The 13,210-nt window shown below is 40.0% G+C and overlaps 1 protein-coding gene across 4 annotated transcripts in view; it reads left to right on the forward strand.

Annotated features, from left to right (window-relative positions):
• LOC128648386 (von Willebrand factor A domain-containing protein 5A) overlaps positions 1-13,210 on the forward strand; it is a 201,716-nt gene that overhangs the window by 58,202 nt on the left and 130,304 nt on the right. For all 4 annotated transcript variants that reach the window (XM_053700994.1, XM_053700993.1, XM_053700995.1 and 1 more), the window contains exons 2-3: positions 5,243-5,311; positions 12,871-13,073. In XM_053700994.1, the coding sequence (XP_053556969.1) occupies positions 5,266-5,311; positions 12,871-13,073 (249 nt within the window). In that variant the 5' untranslated portion in view covers positions 5,243-5,265. The remainder of the gene's footprint in view (positions 1-5,242; positions 5,312-12,870; positions 13,074-13,210) is intronic.

Here is a 13,210-nt window from a genome sequence, read left to right on the forward strand (position 1 = left end):
GCGGCGAAAAATTCAGGGTTTGCTATCGTGGCGCGCAGAGCGCTTTGGCTAAAGTCTTGGTCAGCGGATGTGTCATCCAAGACAAAATTGCTTAACATCCCTTTCAAAGGTAAAACTCTATTTGGACCAGAATTGAAAGAGATTATTTCAGACATCACTGGGGGAAAGGGCCACGCCCTTCCACAAGATAGGTCTTTCAAGGCTAAAAATAATTCTAATTTTCGTTCCTTTCGCAATTTCAGGAACGGACCGGCCTCTAATTCTGCATCCTCTAAGCAAGAGGGTAATGCCTCACAACCCAAACCAGCCTGGAAACCGATGCAAGGCTGGAACAAGGGTAAGCAGGCCAAGAAGCCTGCCGCTGCTAACAAAACAGCATGAAGGAGTAGCCCCCGATCCGGGACCGGATCTAGTGGGGGGCAGACTCTCTCTCTTTGCTCAGGCTTGGGCAAGAGATGTTCAGGATCCCTGGGCGCTAGAAATAGTTTCTCAAGGTTATCTCCTGGAATTCAAGGAACTACCCCCAAGGGGAAGGTTCCACATGTCTCACTTATCCTCAAACCAAATAAAGAGACAGGCATTCTTACATTGTGTAGAAGACCTGTTAAAAATGGGAGTGATACACCCAGTTCCAATAAAGGAACAAGGAATGGGATTTTATTCCAATCTGTTCGTAGTTCCCAAAAAAGAGGGAACTTTCAGACCAATTTTGGATTTGAAGATCCTAAACAAATTTCTCAGGGTACCATCGTTCAAGATGGAAACCATTCGAACGATTCTACCCACTATCCAGGAAAGTCAATTTATGACTACCGTGGATCTAAAGGATGCGTACCTACATATTCCTATCCACAAAGAACATCATCAGTTCCTAAGGTTCGCTTTTCTGGACAAGCATTTCCAGTTTGTGGCCCTCCCATTCGGGTTAGCCACTGCTCCAAGGATTTTCACAAAGGTGCTAGGGTCCCTTCTAGCGGTTCTAAGACCGAGGGGCATTGCAGTAGTACCTTACTTGGACGACATTCTAATACAAGCGTCGTCCCTGTCAAAAGCAAAGGCTCATACAGACATCGTTCTGGCCTTTCTCAGATCACACAGATGGAAGGTGAACATAGAAAAAAGTTCTCTGTCTCCATCGACAAGAGTTCCCTTCTTGGGAACAATAATAGATTCCTTAGAAATGAGGATTTTTCTGACAGAGGTCAGAAAATCAAGACTTCTAAGCTCTTGTCAAGCTCTTCATTCTGTTCCTCGTCCTTCCATAGCGCAGTGCATGGAAGTAGTAGGGTTGATGGTTGCAGCAATGGACATAGTTCCTTTTGCACGCTCAAACCGTGGAATGGGGATTATACAGACTTGTCTCCAATGATTCAAGTAGATCAGAAGACCAGAGATTCACTCCGTTGGTGGCTGACCCTGGACCATCTGTCCCAGGGAATGAGCTTCCGCAGACCAGAGTGGGTCATTGTCATGACCGACGCCAGTCTAGTGGCCTGGGGCACGGTCTGGGAATCCCTGAAAGCTCAGGGTCTATGGTCTCGGGAAGAGTCTCTTCTCCCGATAAACATTCTGGAACTGAGAGCGATATTCAATGCTCTCAGGGCTTGGCCTCAACTAGCAAAGGCCAGATTCATAAGGTTCCAATCAGACAACATGACGACCGTTGCGTATATCAATCATCAGGGGGGAACAAGGAGTTCCCTGGCGATGAAAGAAGTGACCAAAATAATTCAATGGGCGGAGGATCACTCCTGCCACCTGTCTGCGATCCACATCCCAGGTGTGGAAAACTGGGAGGCAGATTTTCTGAGTCGTCAGACATTCCATCCGGGGGAGTGGGAACTCCACCCGGAGATCTTTGCCCAAATAACCCAATTATGGGGCATTCCAGACATGGATCTGATGGCGTCTCGTCAGAACTTCAAGGTTCCTTGCTACGGGTCCAGATCCAGGGATCCCAAGGCGACTCTAGTAGATGCACTAGTAGCACCTTGGACCTTCAACCTAGCTTATGTATTTCCACCGTTTCCTCTCATTCCCAGGCTGGTAGACAGGATCAATCAGGAGAGGGCCTCTGTGATCTTGATAGCTCCTGCGTGGCCACGCAGGACTTGGTATGCAGACCTGGTGAATATGTCATCGGTTCCACCGTGGAAGCTACCTTTGAGACAGGACCTTCTTGTTCAGGGTCCATTCGAACATCCAAATCTGGTCTCCCTCCAGCTGACGGCTTGGAGATTGAACGCTTGATTCTATCGAAGCGTGGGTTTTCAGATTATGTGATAGATACTCTGGTTCAGGCCAGAAAACCGGAAACTAGAAAGATTTACCATAAAATATGGAAAAGATATATCTGTTGGTGTGAATCCAAAGGATTCCCATGGAATAAGATAAAAATTCCTAAGATTCTCTCCTTTCTACAAGAAGGTTTGGAGAAAGGATTATCTGCAAGTTCTCTAAAGGGACAGATCTCTGCTTTATCTGTCTTACTACACAAAGACTGGCAGCTGTGCCAGATGTTCAAGCATTTGTTCAGGCTCTGGTTAGGATCAAGCCTGTTTACAGACCTTTGACTCCTCCCTGGAGTCTAAATCTAGTTCTTTCAGTTCTTCAAGGGGTTCCGTTTGAACCTTTACATTCCATAGATATTAAGTTACTATCTTGGAAAGTTTTGTTTTTGGTTGCAATTTCTTCTGCTAGAAGAGTTTCAGAGTTATCTGCTCTGCAGTGTTCTCCGCCCTATCTGGTGTTCCATGCAGATAAGGTGGTTTTGCGTACTAAGCCTGGTTTTCTTCCTAAGGTTGTTTCTAACAAAAATATTAACCAGGAGATAGTTGTACCTTCTTTATGTCCGAATCCAGTTTCAAAGAAGGAACGTTTGTTACACAATTTGGACGTAGTCCGTGCTCTAAAAATCTATTTAGAGGCTACAAAAGATTTCAGACAAACATCTTCCTTGTTTGTTGTTTATTCTGGTAAAAGGAGAGGTCAAAAAGCGACTTCTACCTCTCTTTCCTTTTGGCTTAAAAGCATCATCCGATTGGCTTATGAGACTGCCGGACGGCAGCCTCCTGAAAGAATCACAGCTCACTCCACTAGGGCTGTGGCTTCCACATGGGCCTTCAAGAACGAGGCTTCTGTTGACCAGATATGTAAGGCAGCGACTTGGTCTTCACTGCACACTTTTGCCAAATTTTACAAATTTGATACTTTTGCTTCTTCGGAGGCTATTTTTGGGAGAAAGGTTTTGCAAGCTGTGGTGCCTTCCGTTTAGGTAACCTGATTTGCTCCCTCCCTTCATCCGTGTCCTAAAGCTTTGGTATTGGTTCCCACAAGTAAGGATGACGCCGTGGACCGGACACACCAATGTTGGAGAAAACAGAATTTATGCTTACCTGATAAATTACTTTCTCCAACGGTGTGTCCGGTCCACGGCCCGCCCTGGTTTTTTAATCAGGTCTGATGAATTATTTTCTCTAACTACAGTCACCACAGTACCATATGGTTTCTCCTATATATATTTCCTCCTGTCCGTCGGTCGAATGACTGGGGTGGGCGGAGCCTAGGAGGGACTATATGGCCAGCTTTGCTGGGACTCTTTGCCATTTCCTGTTGGGGAAGAGATATCCCACAAGTAAGGATGACGCCGTGGACCCGACACACCGTTGGAGAAAGTAATTTATCAGGTAAGCATAAATTCTGTTTTTAACTATGTTTTTTCTGTAAATATTTGACATTCCAATGTTCTTCACATAGCAGAATATGTTCTATGTATTTGTAAATAGATATCCCTATGTATATATCTATACCTATATATATAATCGTGTGTATGTATATAGGTATAAATATATTTGTGCAAACAACCATCAGACATAGGGTATGTAGAAATATGTATTTATGAATAAATAGAACATATTCTCGTATGTGAAGAACATTGGAATGTGAAATAATAATATTTTCATGTTGGGTTGGCACACATGAGAATATGTGATCGTGTTTGCGTGAGAATGGGCTGTTTTTTCCCTTATTTTTCTCCATTGACTTCTATGGGGGAATACATGAACGTACATGCAATATTATTCTAAGTTCGCTTTTTGCACTTGTTGGGTTAGCGCGAGATCGAAAACGGTTTACTTTCAACTCGTAATATGAGCGCAACCCGACAAGCACAAAAAACTTACTTCTAGCGCAATTAACGCTTGAACTGAATCGTTAATTTGCACTCCACTCGTAATCTGGCCCTAAATGTTTTAAAATCATTAGTATTGGGATTTTGGCACAATTTACACTGTTTTGCAAATCAAGAGCAGCTCAGTCTCACACCTAGTGGAGTGCATGTTCCTGGTCTCATTAAGGACCGATGAAAATGAGCATGTGCTCTGAGCTAACCAATCACTATGTAGAGTGTTACAAACTGTCTTCATCAGCAGCATGCACAAGACAGTAATGTGTAGCCATGAAGCCTACTGGCGTATGCCTGGGACACTGTGCGTACACAAAAACAAAACTGCTCTAACTAGCAGCGTTTGGATAATTAATGTATATTACAAACGTTGGGGTTGATCAAAAATTTTTGTTAATGATTTTTCTGCAAAATTCACCATTAAAGTCTGAGGCGTTTTGTGTAGACGAATCATTTTCTAAATGAAGCTTTTCTAAAGGATTCTTATCAACCATTGGGATTTTTCAAATAGATTAATGCAGTTCAAATTAAAGGGACAGTATACACTCATTTTCATATAACTGCATGTAATAGACACTACTATAAAGAATAAGATGCACAGATACTGATATAAAAATCCAGTATAAAACTGTTTAAAAACTTACTTAGAAGCTCTCAGTTTAGCTCTGTTGAAAAGGTAGCTGGAAAGCCCACTGCAAGTGGCAAATAAGACACTCCCCCCTCCCCCTTCTTTTGCATATGAAAAGACCCTTTACACAAACAGGAGCAAGCTGGAGAAGGTAGCTGACGGTATTCACATAAAACTTTGGGGCTTGGTTAGGAGTCTGAAAATCAGAGCAATGTTATTTAAAAATAAACAAAACTATACAATTTTTTTAAAAAAACAACTTTATGGGCTATATAAATAGATCATCTACAAAACATTTATGCAAAGAAAAAATGAGTGTATAATGGCCCTTTAAATTGGCTCTTTAAAGTGCTTTATTACAAGGAGCATAAAATATTTGCAAAAAAATAATTTGACAACATTTTTGTATTAACAAAACATTTCTTTCTCAGTTCTTTGCAGCTCAGTTGGCAACATGGGTTTCTGCTGTGGTCTTATTATTGTGGCATCAAAAAAACAAGGTGAGTCCCCATGCCTGTCCTGTACACTTTATTCTTTAAAGGTCTAGTGAAAATTAAACTTTCATGATTCAGATAGAGCAGCAATTTTAAGGTACTTTCTAATTTACTCCTATTATCAATTTTTCTTCGTTCGCTTGGTATCTTTATTTGAATGTAAGCGTAGGAGCCAGACTTTTTTTGGGTTTAGCACCTGGGTAGCGCTTGCTGATTGGACATTTAGACACCAATTAGAAAGCGCTACCCAGGTGCTGAACCAAAAATGGGCCGGCTCCTAAGCTTACATTCTTGCTTTTTCAAGTAAAGATACCAAGACAACAAAGAAAAATGATAATAGGAATAAATTAGAAAGTTGCTTAAAATTGCTGCTCTAACTGAATCATTAAAGGTATAGTAAACGCCAAAAATATTATTGTTTAAAAAGAAAGATAACCATTCCCCAGTTTTGCATAAACAACGCTGTTATAGAAATATACTTTTTACCTCTGTAATTACCTTGTATTTAAAGGGCCATAATACCCAAATGTTTAAACACCTGAAAGTGATGCAGCATAGCTGTAAAAAGCTGACTAGAAAATATCACCTGAACATCTCTATGTAATAAAGAAAGATTTTTTACCTCAAAAGTTCCTCAGAAGCCACATCCCATTGTAAAGGATTTCTAAGCAGCAAATCAGTATGTCTGTCCCGGGACAGCTGAAGGGATGAGCCTCGTGCACTCTCATGTTATTTCCCTATTCAGTGTAAGGAAGTTTACAATTAAATCTCATGAGAGTTAAGTCAAATCTCATGAGATCACAGTAAAAGAGTTCATGACCTCAGCACTGCTGATGCTGATTGGCTGCTGTTCATTTCTTCATTTTTTAATTTTTTTTTTTACCTGCAGCTGAGCAGCAGCTGAGTATAACTTTTTACTAGGGATACACCGAAATTTCGGCCGCAGAAACTGGCATTTTTGGCTATTTCGGTTTTCATTTTTTTTTGCCTGTTATTTTCGGTAAAATTATTGTGTAGCATATTTCAAATTTGATGCTAGCCTAGAGCTGCTGTTTGAGTTCATTTCTTGACATACTGTTTCTCATATAATAGTTTTCTAGGACTATACTTTATTTGGATAATTGGTAAAAAAAAAAAATACTGTTAAATCGGATTCTGTTACACAGAACTAAATACAGAATAATACAGTATTATTGATATTTAATATTGTTTTAAGTAGGGATGCACCGAAATTTGTTTGCAGAAACATTTTTTTACACAGCACTTACTCTGCTAAGCTGAGGAGATTGTGAGGTAAAATATCTTCCTTTTTTACATAGTGATGCTCAGGTGATATTTTCCTGTCAGCTTTTTACAGTTATACTGCATCAGTTTCAAGTGATTTAGCATATGAGTATTATGTCCCTTTAAGCCTCTGCTGTCTTGCATTTCAGGCAATTAGTGCTAACTCTTAAATAACTTCATGTGCATGAGCACAGTGTTATCTATATGAAACACATGAACTAACACCCTCTAGCTGTGAAAAACTGTCAAATGCATTTAGATGAGAGGCGACCTTCAAGGGCTTAGAAATAGCATATGAGCCTACCTAGGTTAAGCTTTCAACTAAGAATACCAAGAGAACAAAGCACATTTGATGATAAAAGTAAATTAGAAAGTTATTTAAAATTGCATCCACTAGATTTTCGGATTCGGTTTCGGTCCAGAATTTCCATTTCGGTGCATCACTACTTTTTACACAGCACTTACTCTACTGAGTTGATGAAATTGTGAGGTAAAATGTCTTCCTTTTTTACATAGAGATGCTCAGGTGATATTTTCCTGTCAGCTTTTTACAGTTATACTGCATCAGTTTCAAGTGATTTAGCATATGAGTATTATGTCCCTTTAAGCCTCTGCTGTCTTGCATTTCAGGCAATTAGTGCTGACTCTTAAATAACTTCATGTGCATGAGCACAGTGTTATCTATATGAAACACATGAACTAACACCCTCTAGCTGTGAAAAACTGTCAAATGCATTTAGATGAGAGGCGACCTTCAAGGGCTTAGAAATAGCATATGAGCCTACCTAGGTTAAGCTTTCAACTAAGAATACCAAGAGAACAAAGCACATTTGATAATAAAAGTAAAAGTTATTTAAAATTGCATCCCCTAACTGAATCATGAAAGTTTAATTTGGACTTTACTATCCCTTTAAAGTTTAATTTGGACTAGACTATTCCTTTAAGATCGGAAAAAATAATCTTTATCTTTACCTCTATCTTTGTTTTTGTCTTTCTGATGCACAAGTAGGGTTGCCAACTGTATCAGTTTTTTTTAAGTAACTACTATATCATTTTTTGATTTCCAACATGAAATTTGTCAATTCCTTAATCTCCCTTATTTACTTCAAATAAAGTTCTCAACCCTATGCACGAGGCAAAAAACACCCTGGCTACATTATCAGTAACTTTATCAGCTTTTAAACATTTTGCAAAGCACTTGTTAGGTTTGAGTAAGACGTCTGGTGTGTATTACAAACCATACAATTGTATAATGCTATTTTTTATTACACAATATTTTGAATGAAAAGAGACTGCTGTTCTACAAGCATAAACCTCCCACTGGGCAAAATGTGACCCAACATATTACTTAATAAGAGTTCTGCTAACTTAAGGGTAAAACTTTCTATACCTTACCTGCTATGTGATGCAATACCCTTAACCCAATAACCCCAATAAACACACAGACACCAGTTATGGGAGAGAAAAACCCCTCCCCATCCGGGGACAAGGTTTACATTTATTAAAGAATAACTTAATACTTAAACTTAAATAACTTAATAATAATAACTTAGCGTTGGCCAGCAAGAACATCCCTTTCCTAAAACTCCTAAGAAAGGGGTGTGACCGCCCTAAAAGAATGGGGGTGCCTCCCATTCCGACAGCCTGGAGGGCTTTTTTAGGAGGGAGCCACCGTGCAGGGAGCCACTGAGCGTTAGCCCTTGCGGCTGACGTTGAATGTGCTCGCCTGTCCCCCTCCTCTTTTCCCCCCGCCAGGCTGCCCCAACTGGAGATTTGTTACACCCTTGCTGCCGCCGCAACAGGAAACATGACACCATGTTCCTACATAACTGGAGTTGAGGGACCCCCGAACTCCTAAGACAACGGTTCCTCGGCCAAAAGACTGTTAGTTCCGAAGGGGGGTCCCTAAGAGCAAAAGTACAACACTTTGGGCTTACTAAGGTCCGAATGATTATTCAGCCCCCAGCCAAAGTGATACTATTGCTGGCATCTTCGCAGACCACAGTCCACTGGAACACACCATCCATAACTGGAACCGAGCATCTCTAACTTGGGAGGGAAGGGAGGAAAGACAAGAAACAGGTTAGTGACCCTACTTCCTGCCTGCAGACACTAATATAGGCTCTGCAACATCTCCCTCTAGCTGTCAGACCAGCTAAGACACCTAGACAGCAATACACCTAGCAATCCAGACAAAAGTTAAGCCTTAAAGTGAAAGTAAACCCCAACGTTGTACAAATGCTAGGGTTTACTATTGAAACAAATAAAGGGCACTTTCATTCATGAAGTATAAGATACTTCATGTAGAAAGCTCCTTTATTTGATTCAATCACTTGCTGCTCTTAGCTCCTACAGCAGAGCACGGCTAAAAAAACTTTTGGCTAAGAGATGACGTTTTCACCTCTTAGCCAATAGCAGTGCGGTAAATCCGGCTCCCATGGGCGCCAAGCCAGATTTACCACACGGCTATTGGCTAAGAGGTGAAAACGTCAACTCTAAGCCAAAAATTTTTTTTTAGCCGTGGGCTGCCGTAGCAGCTAAAAACGGCGACCGATTGAATCAAATAAAGGAGCTTTCTACATGAAGTATCTTATACTTCATGAATGAAAGTGCCCTTTATTTGTTTCAAAAGTAAACCCTAGCGTTTGTACAACGTTAGGGTTTACTTTCACTTTAAGTTGCTGCGCACTTAATCGGCTCTCCACTTTCCTTATTTTTAGACATGAGAATACTAAAATCTGAAACAGATTTAGATTTCTATTACTTTTTTCTGATCTTAGGGCTCCAACCTCCAGTTACAAAACAAATTTATAATTTACTTATAATTATCAAATTATGTTTGTTCTCTTGTTATCCTTTTTAAATTTATGTTTGGAAATATATTTTGCAGTTTTTAAAACTCAACAGAAAAAAAAAAGTTGAGAGTGGCAGTGAAGGGGAAGGAAGGAGGGAGAGGGGCTTTTGTCTCGTGTACATGGGCTTTAGGACTAGTACATAATAAAAAGACAATGCAAAATCACTTTATTCTTCATAAATGGAAAGAGCCCACAGCTGCATTCATTACTTTTGGGAATTCAGAACCTGGCCACCAGGAGTAGGCAAAGACACCCCAGCCAAAGGCTTAAATACCTCTCCCACTTCCCTCATCCCCCAGTCATTCTTTGCCTTTCGTCTGAGGAGGTTGACAGAGAAGTGTCAGAAGTTTTCGATAGTCTCTTATGGAGGGTAGTACTCTTCGGCATGGGACTGGAGTTTTAAGTAGTCCTGTCAGTCTCTCATTGAGAGTATGGGTGAAAGTTAGAGTCCGGAGATGCAAAGAGTCCACAGCTCCCCGCCCGTGTTTTTCTGTGGGGCGTCCGTTATTTCTATTCTTCTGGCACCTTTTCAGCTTAATATTTCTTCTACTGTTCCTTGTTCCTCTGCAGAATGACTGGGGGATGAGGGAAGTGGGAGGAGTATTTAAGCCTTTGGCTGGGGTGTCTGCCTCCTCCTGGTGGCCAGATTCTGAATTCCCAAAATTAATGAATGCAGCTGTGGACTCTTTCCATCTGAAGAAAAGAAAATTATCAGGTAAGCATAATTTAAGTTTTTCTGACACATTTCAAAGTAAGTTCAATTTTAATTCCCACTACATCATGTAAGAGCCATATTCTGTGAATCCTTGCACATGTTCAATAGGAGCTGGTGCCACAGTGTGCATATAAAATATTGTGCACATCTACCTGAATCATGAAAGTTTAATTTTGACTTTAGTGGTGCTTTAAGCACTGCAGTACAAAGGCTTAAAACTAGATTTTTCTTTGCATAAATGTTTTGTAGATGATCCATTTATATTATAAAGATTATCTGGTGTTTGTAAAAACATTGTGCTGATTTTCAGACTTCTAACCAAGCCCCAATGTATACAGATGTATATAGACTTCAGCTTGCTTCTGTTTGTATAATGATGCTTTTCATATGCAGGGGAGGGGGGAGAGGGGGGAGTTTTGCTCTCAGCCCCTTTCAGTTGGTGTCCCTAACCTCAACTGTGCTAAATTTGGAGCATCTTAGTAAGTTTTTAAAAGGTTTTATACTGGATTTTTATATCAGTATCTGCGCATATTCTTTATAGTAGGGTCTATTACATGCAGTTAAATGAAAATTAGTGTATACTGTCCCTTTAATGCAATTAGAAATCCAACTCATTTAACACAGGCAAGCATATCCATAGATTCTGTTCTTTGCCAGAAATGTATTTAAGCCTTTTTTAAATGTATCTAAGGAATTGGAATTCACTGCCTTCTTAGGCAAGGTGTTCCATAATTACAGGGAAAAAACTTCATGACACTGGAGATTAAATCTCTTTTCCTTTAGTCCTAAAGTATGTTCTTTTGTCACAAACAACTGCCTTCGAAAAAAACAGCACTCTCTGTATTTGGGTCCCTCTCAGACCGAATTTAGCTAACCTCTCCTCATAGTCTAAATCCACCATTCCCCTTATTAGTTTTTGTGGCCCTTCTCTGAACTTTTTCTAATTATGTGGTGTTTTTTTGTAAAATTGATTCTGAGAACTGCACTCCATGCTCAAGATGTTTTACCAAGAATTTATATAGAGACAAATTTATGCTTTCCACCCTTGCCTCAATACATGCTAGCTTATCTATAAGTACACTTAAATCCTTTTTCTCCTCTCGTTTGCTAAGTCTAGTCCTATTTAAATAATTGGTAGCCTGTGTATTTTACTTCCAATGTAGAATCTTACATTTAAATCTATTAAATCTCATTTGCTATTTACCAGCCAATTCCGCTAATTTTTGTAAATCCCCTTGCAAAACAATTCCATTCTCTAGTGACTTAAAGGGACATAATACTCATATGCTAAATCACTTAAAACTGATGCAGTATAACTGTAAAAAGCTGACAGGAAAATATCACCTAAGCATCTCTATGTAAAAAAGGAAGATATTTTACCTCACAATTTTCTCAGCTCAGCAGAGTAAGTTCTGTGTAAAAAGTTATACTCAGCTGCTGTCCAGCTGCAGGTAAAAAAAAAATAAAAGTAAACTTCCTTAAACTAAATTGGGCAATAACATGAGAGTGCACAAGGCTCAATCCCTTAGCTGTCCCGGGACAGACATACTGATTTGCTGCTTATGAGTCCTTTACAATGGGATGTGGCTATGGAGGAACTTTTGAGGTAAAATATATTTCTTTTTTACATAGAGATGTTCAGGTGATATTTTCTAGTCAGCTTTTTACAGCTATGCTGCATCACTTTCAAGTGCTTCAACATTTGGGTATCATGGCCCTTTAAGTGCTGATCCCTCATGTCGTCACTTTGAATCCTAAAACATTAAGCAAACACTCCCCTCTTCAAACCCCTCAATAAATACACAACACTCAGAGCTGGGTATAAGACCATATCATAGTCACATTTATTTGTAATAAACTTTTAAAACGTTTATACTTGGCTTCGTAAAGCCTTAACTTATGGTGGCTGCAAGCAAGGCCCTAACAACTAACCCCATATAGCTAGAGGATCTGGGGATCTTCAGCCAGCAGACCCAGGGCATTGCCTGGGGGATGTCATCCTCGCCCATTAGCCTGACTGTCCCCCTTACGAATTTCAATTGTAGGGCCATGACTTCCTGCTACTAGGAGATGATAAATATCTAAAGGGGGCTAAAGCCTCTAAGGCACCAAGGTAATGAGCCATACAGCAAACTACTCTTCGGGGAGCTCCATACATTAATGGCTATGGGCTTACCAAGACTAGGCCAATTGACCCTATCCCCACCTTTGGCTCTAACCAGCAACCTTAAGGAAGCCTTCTGATGGCCTGCTTGCCGCCACTACCAACACTATGAACATTTAGGGAACAGGTGAGAGGGGAAAAGCTTCCAGACAGTGATCCCAAGAAGAAAGAGGCAGAACTCTGGAACCCTGGGTTTGAATCTGGTAAGTTGAAGCCCACCCCTAAATTTGCAACATAGTTGCTACACACAACCTCAGCTAGGGTTCTACATTTCCACTAGAGGGACAGCCACCTAATTTTGTTTCAGTACACTAGCTACCTTACACTACCATAATCACCTTACACAACTTTATATCATCTGCAAAAATAGAGGTGTGGCTATTTAATAATATAAAATATTTATATAAAAAATTACAGGGCCCAGTACTGATCCTTGGGGGACCCCAATAATTACTTTTGTGCAATTTGTCAGTGTATAATTGTATACCTTATACCATCTTGAGAAAATGTATTTAAATTTATATATATATATTTGTCTTCCTTCCAGTCCCTCTACGTGGGATCTCGGTTGATGTCCAGGTGAAAGGTTTTGTAGCTGATGTAACTGCAACTCTGAAATACAAGAATGTAGAGGAGAAAGCAGTGGAGGCAGTTTTTGTGTTTCCTATGGATGAAGACTCTGCTGTTTATAGATTTGAGGCTACTATTGAAGGAAAAACAATTGTAGCAGAGCTTCAGGAGAAGGAAAAGGTAATAATGATCCAGTACATTATGACTGCACATCCAGACTTAGGGCCTGATGGTCAAAACCCTTGCTGGCATATAGAGAAATCATGTTCAATATTGTTGTTGTAGTGTTTTTTTTTTTAGCATTATATTGTAACTTA

Source organism: Bombina bombina, chromosome 2 (assembly GCF_027579735.1).
Source record: "Bombina bombina isolate aBomBom1 chromosome 2, aBomBom1.pri, whole genome shotgun sequence".
In the NCBI taxonomy this organism is placed as follows: Eukaryota; Metazoa; Chordata; class Amphibia; order Anura; family Bombinatoridae; genus Bombina; species Bombina bombina.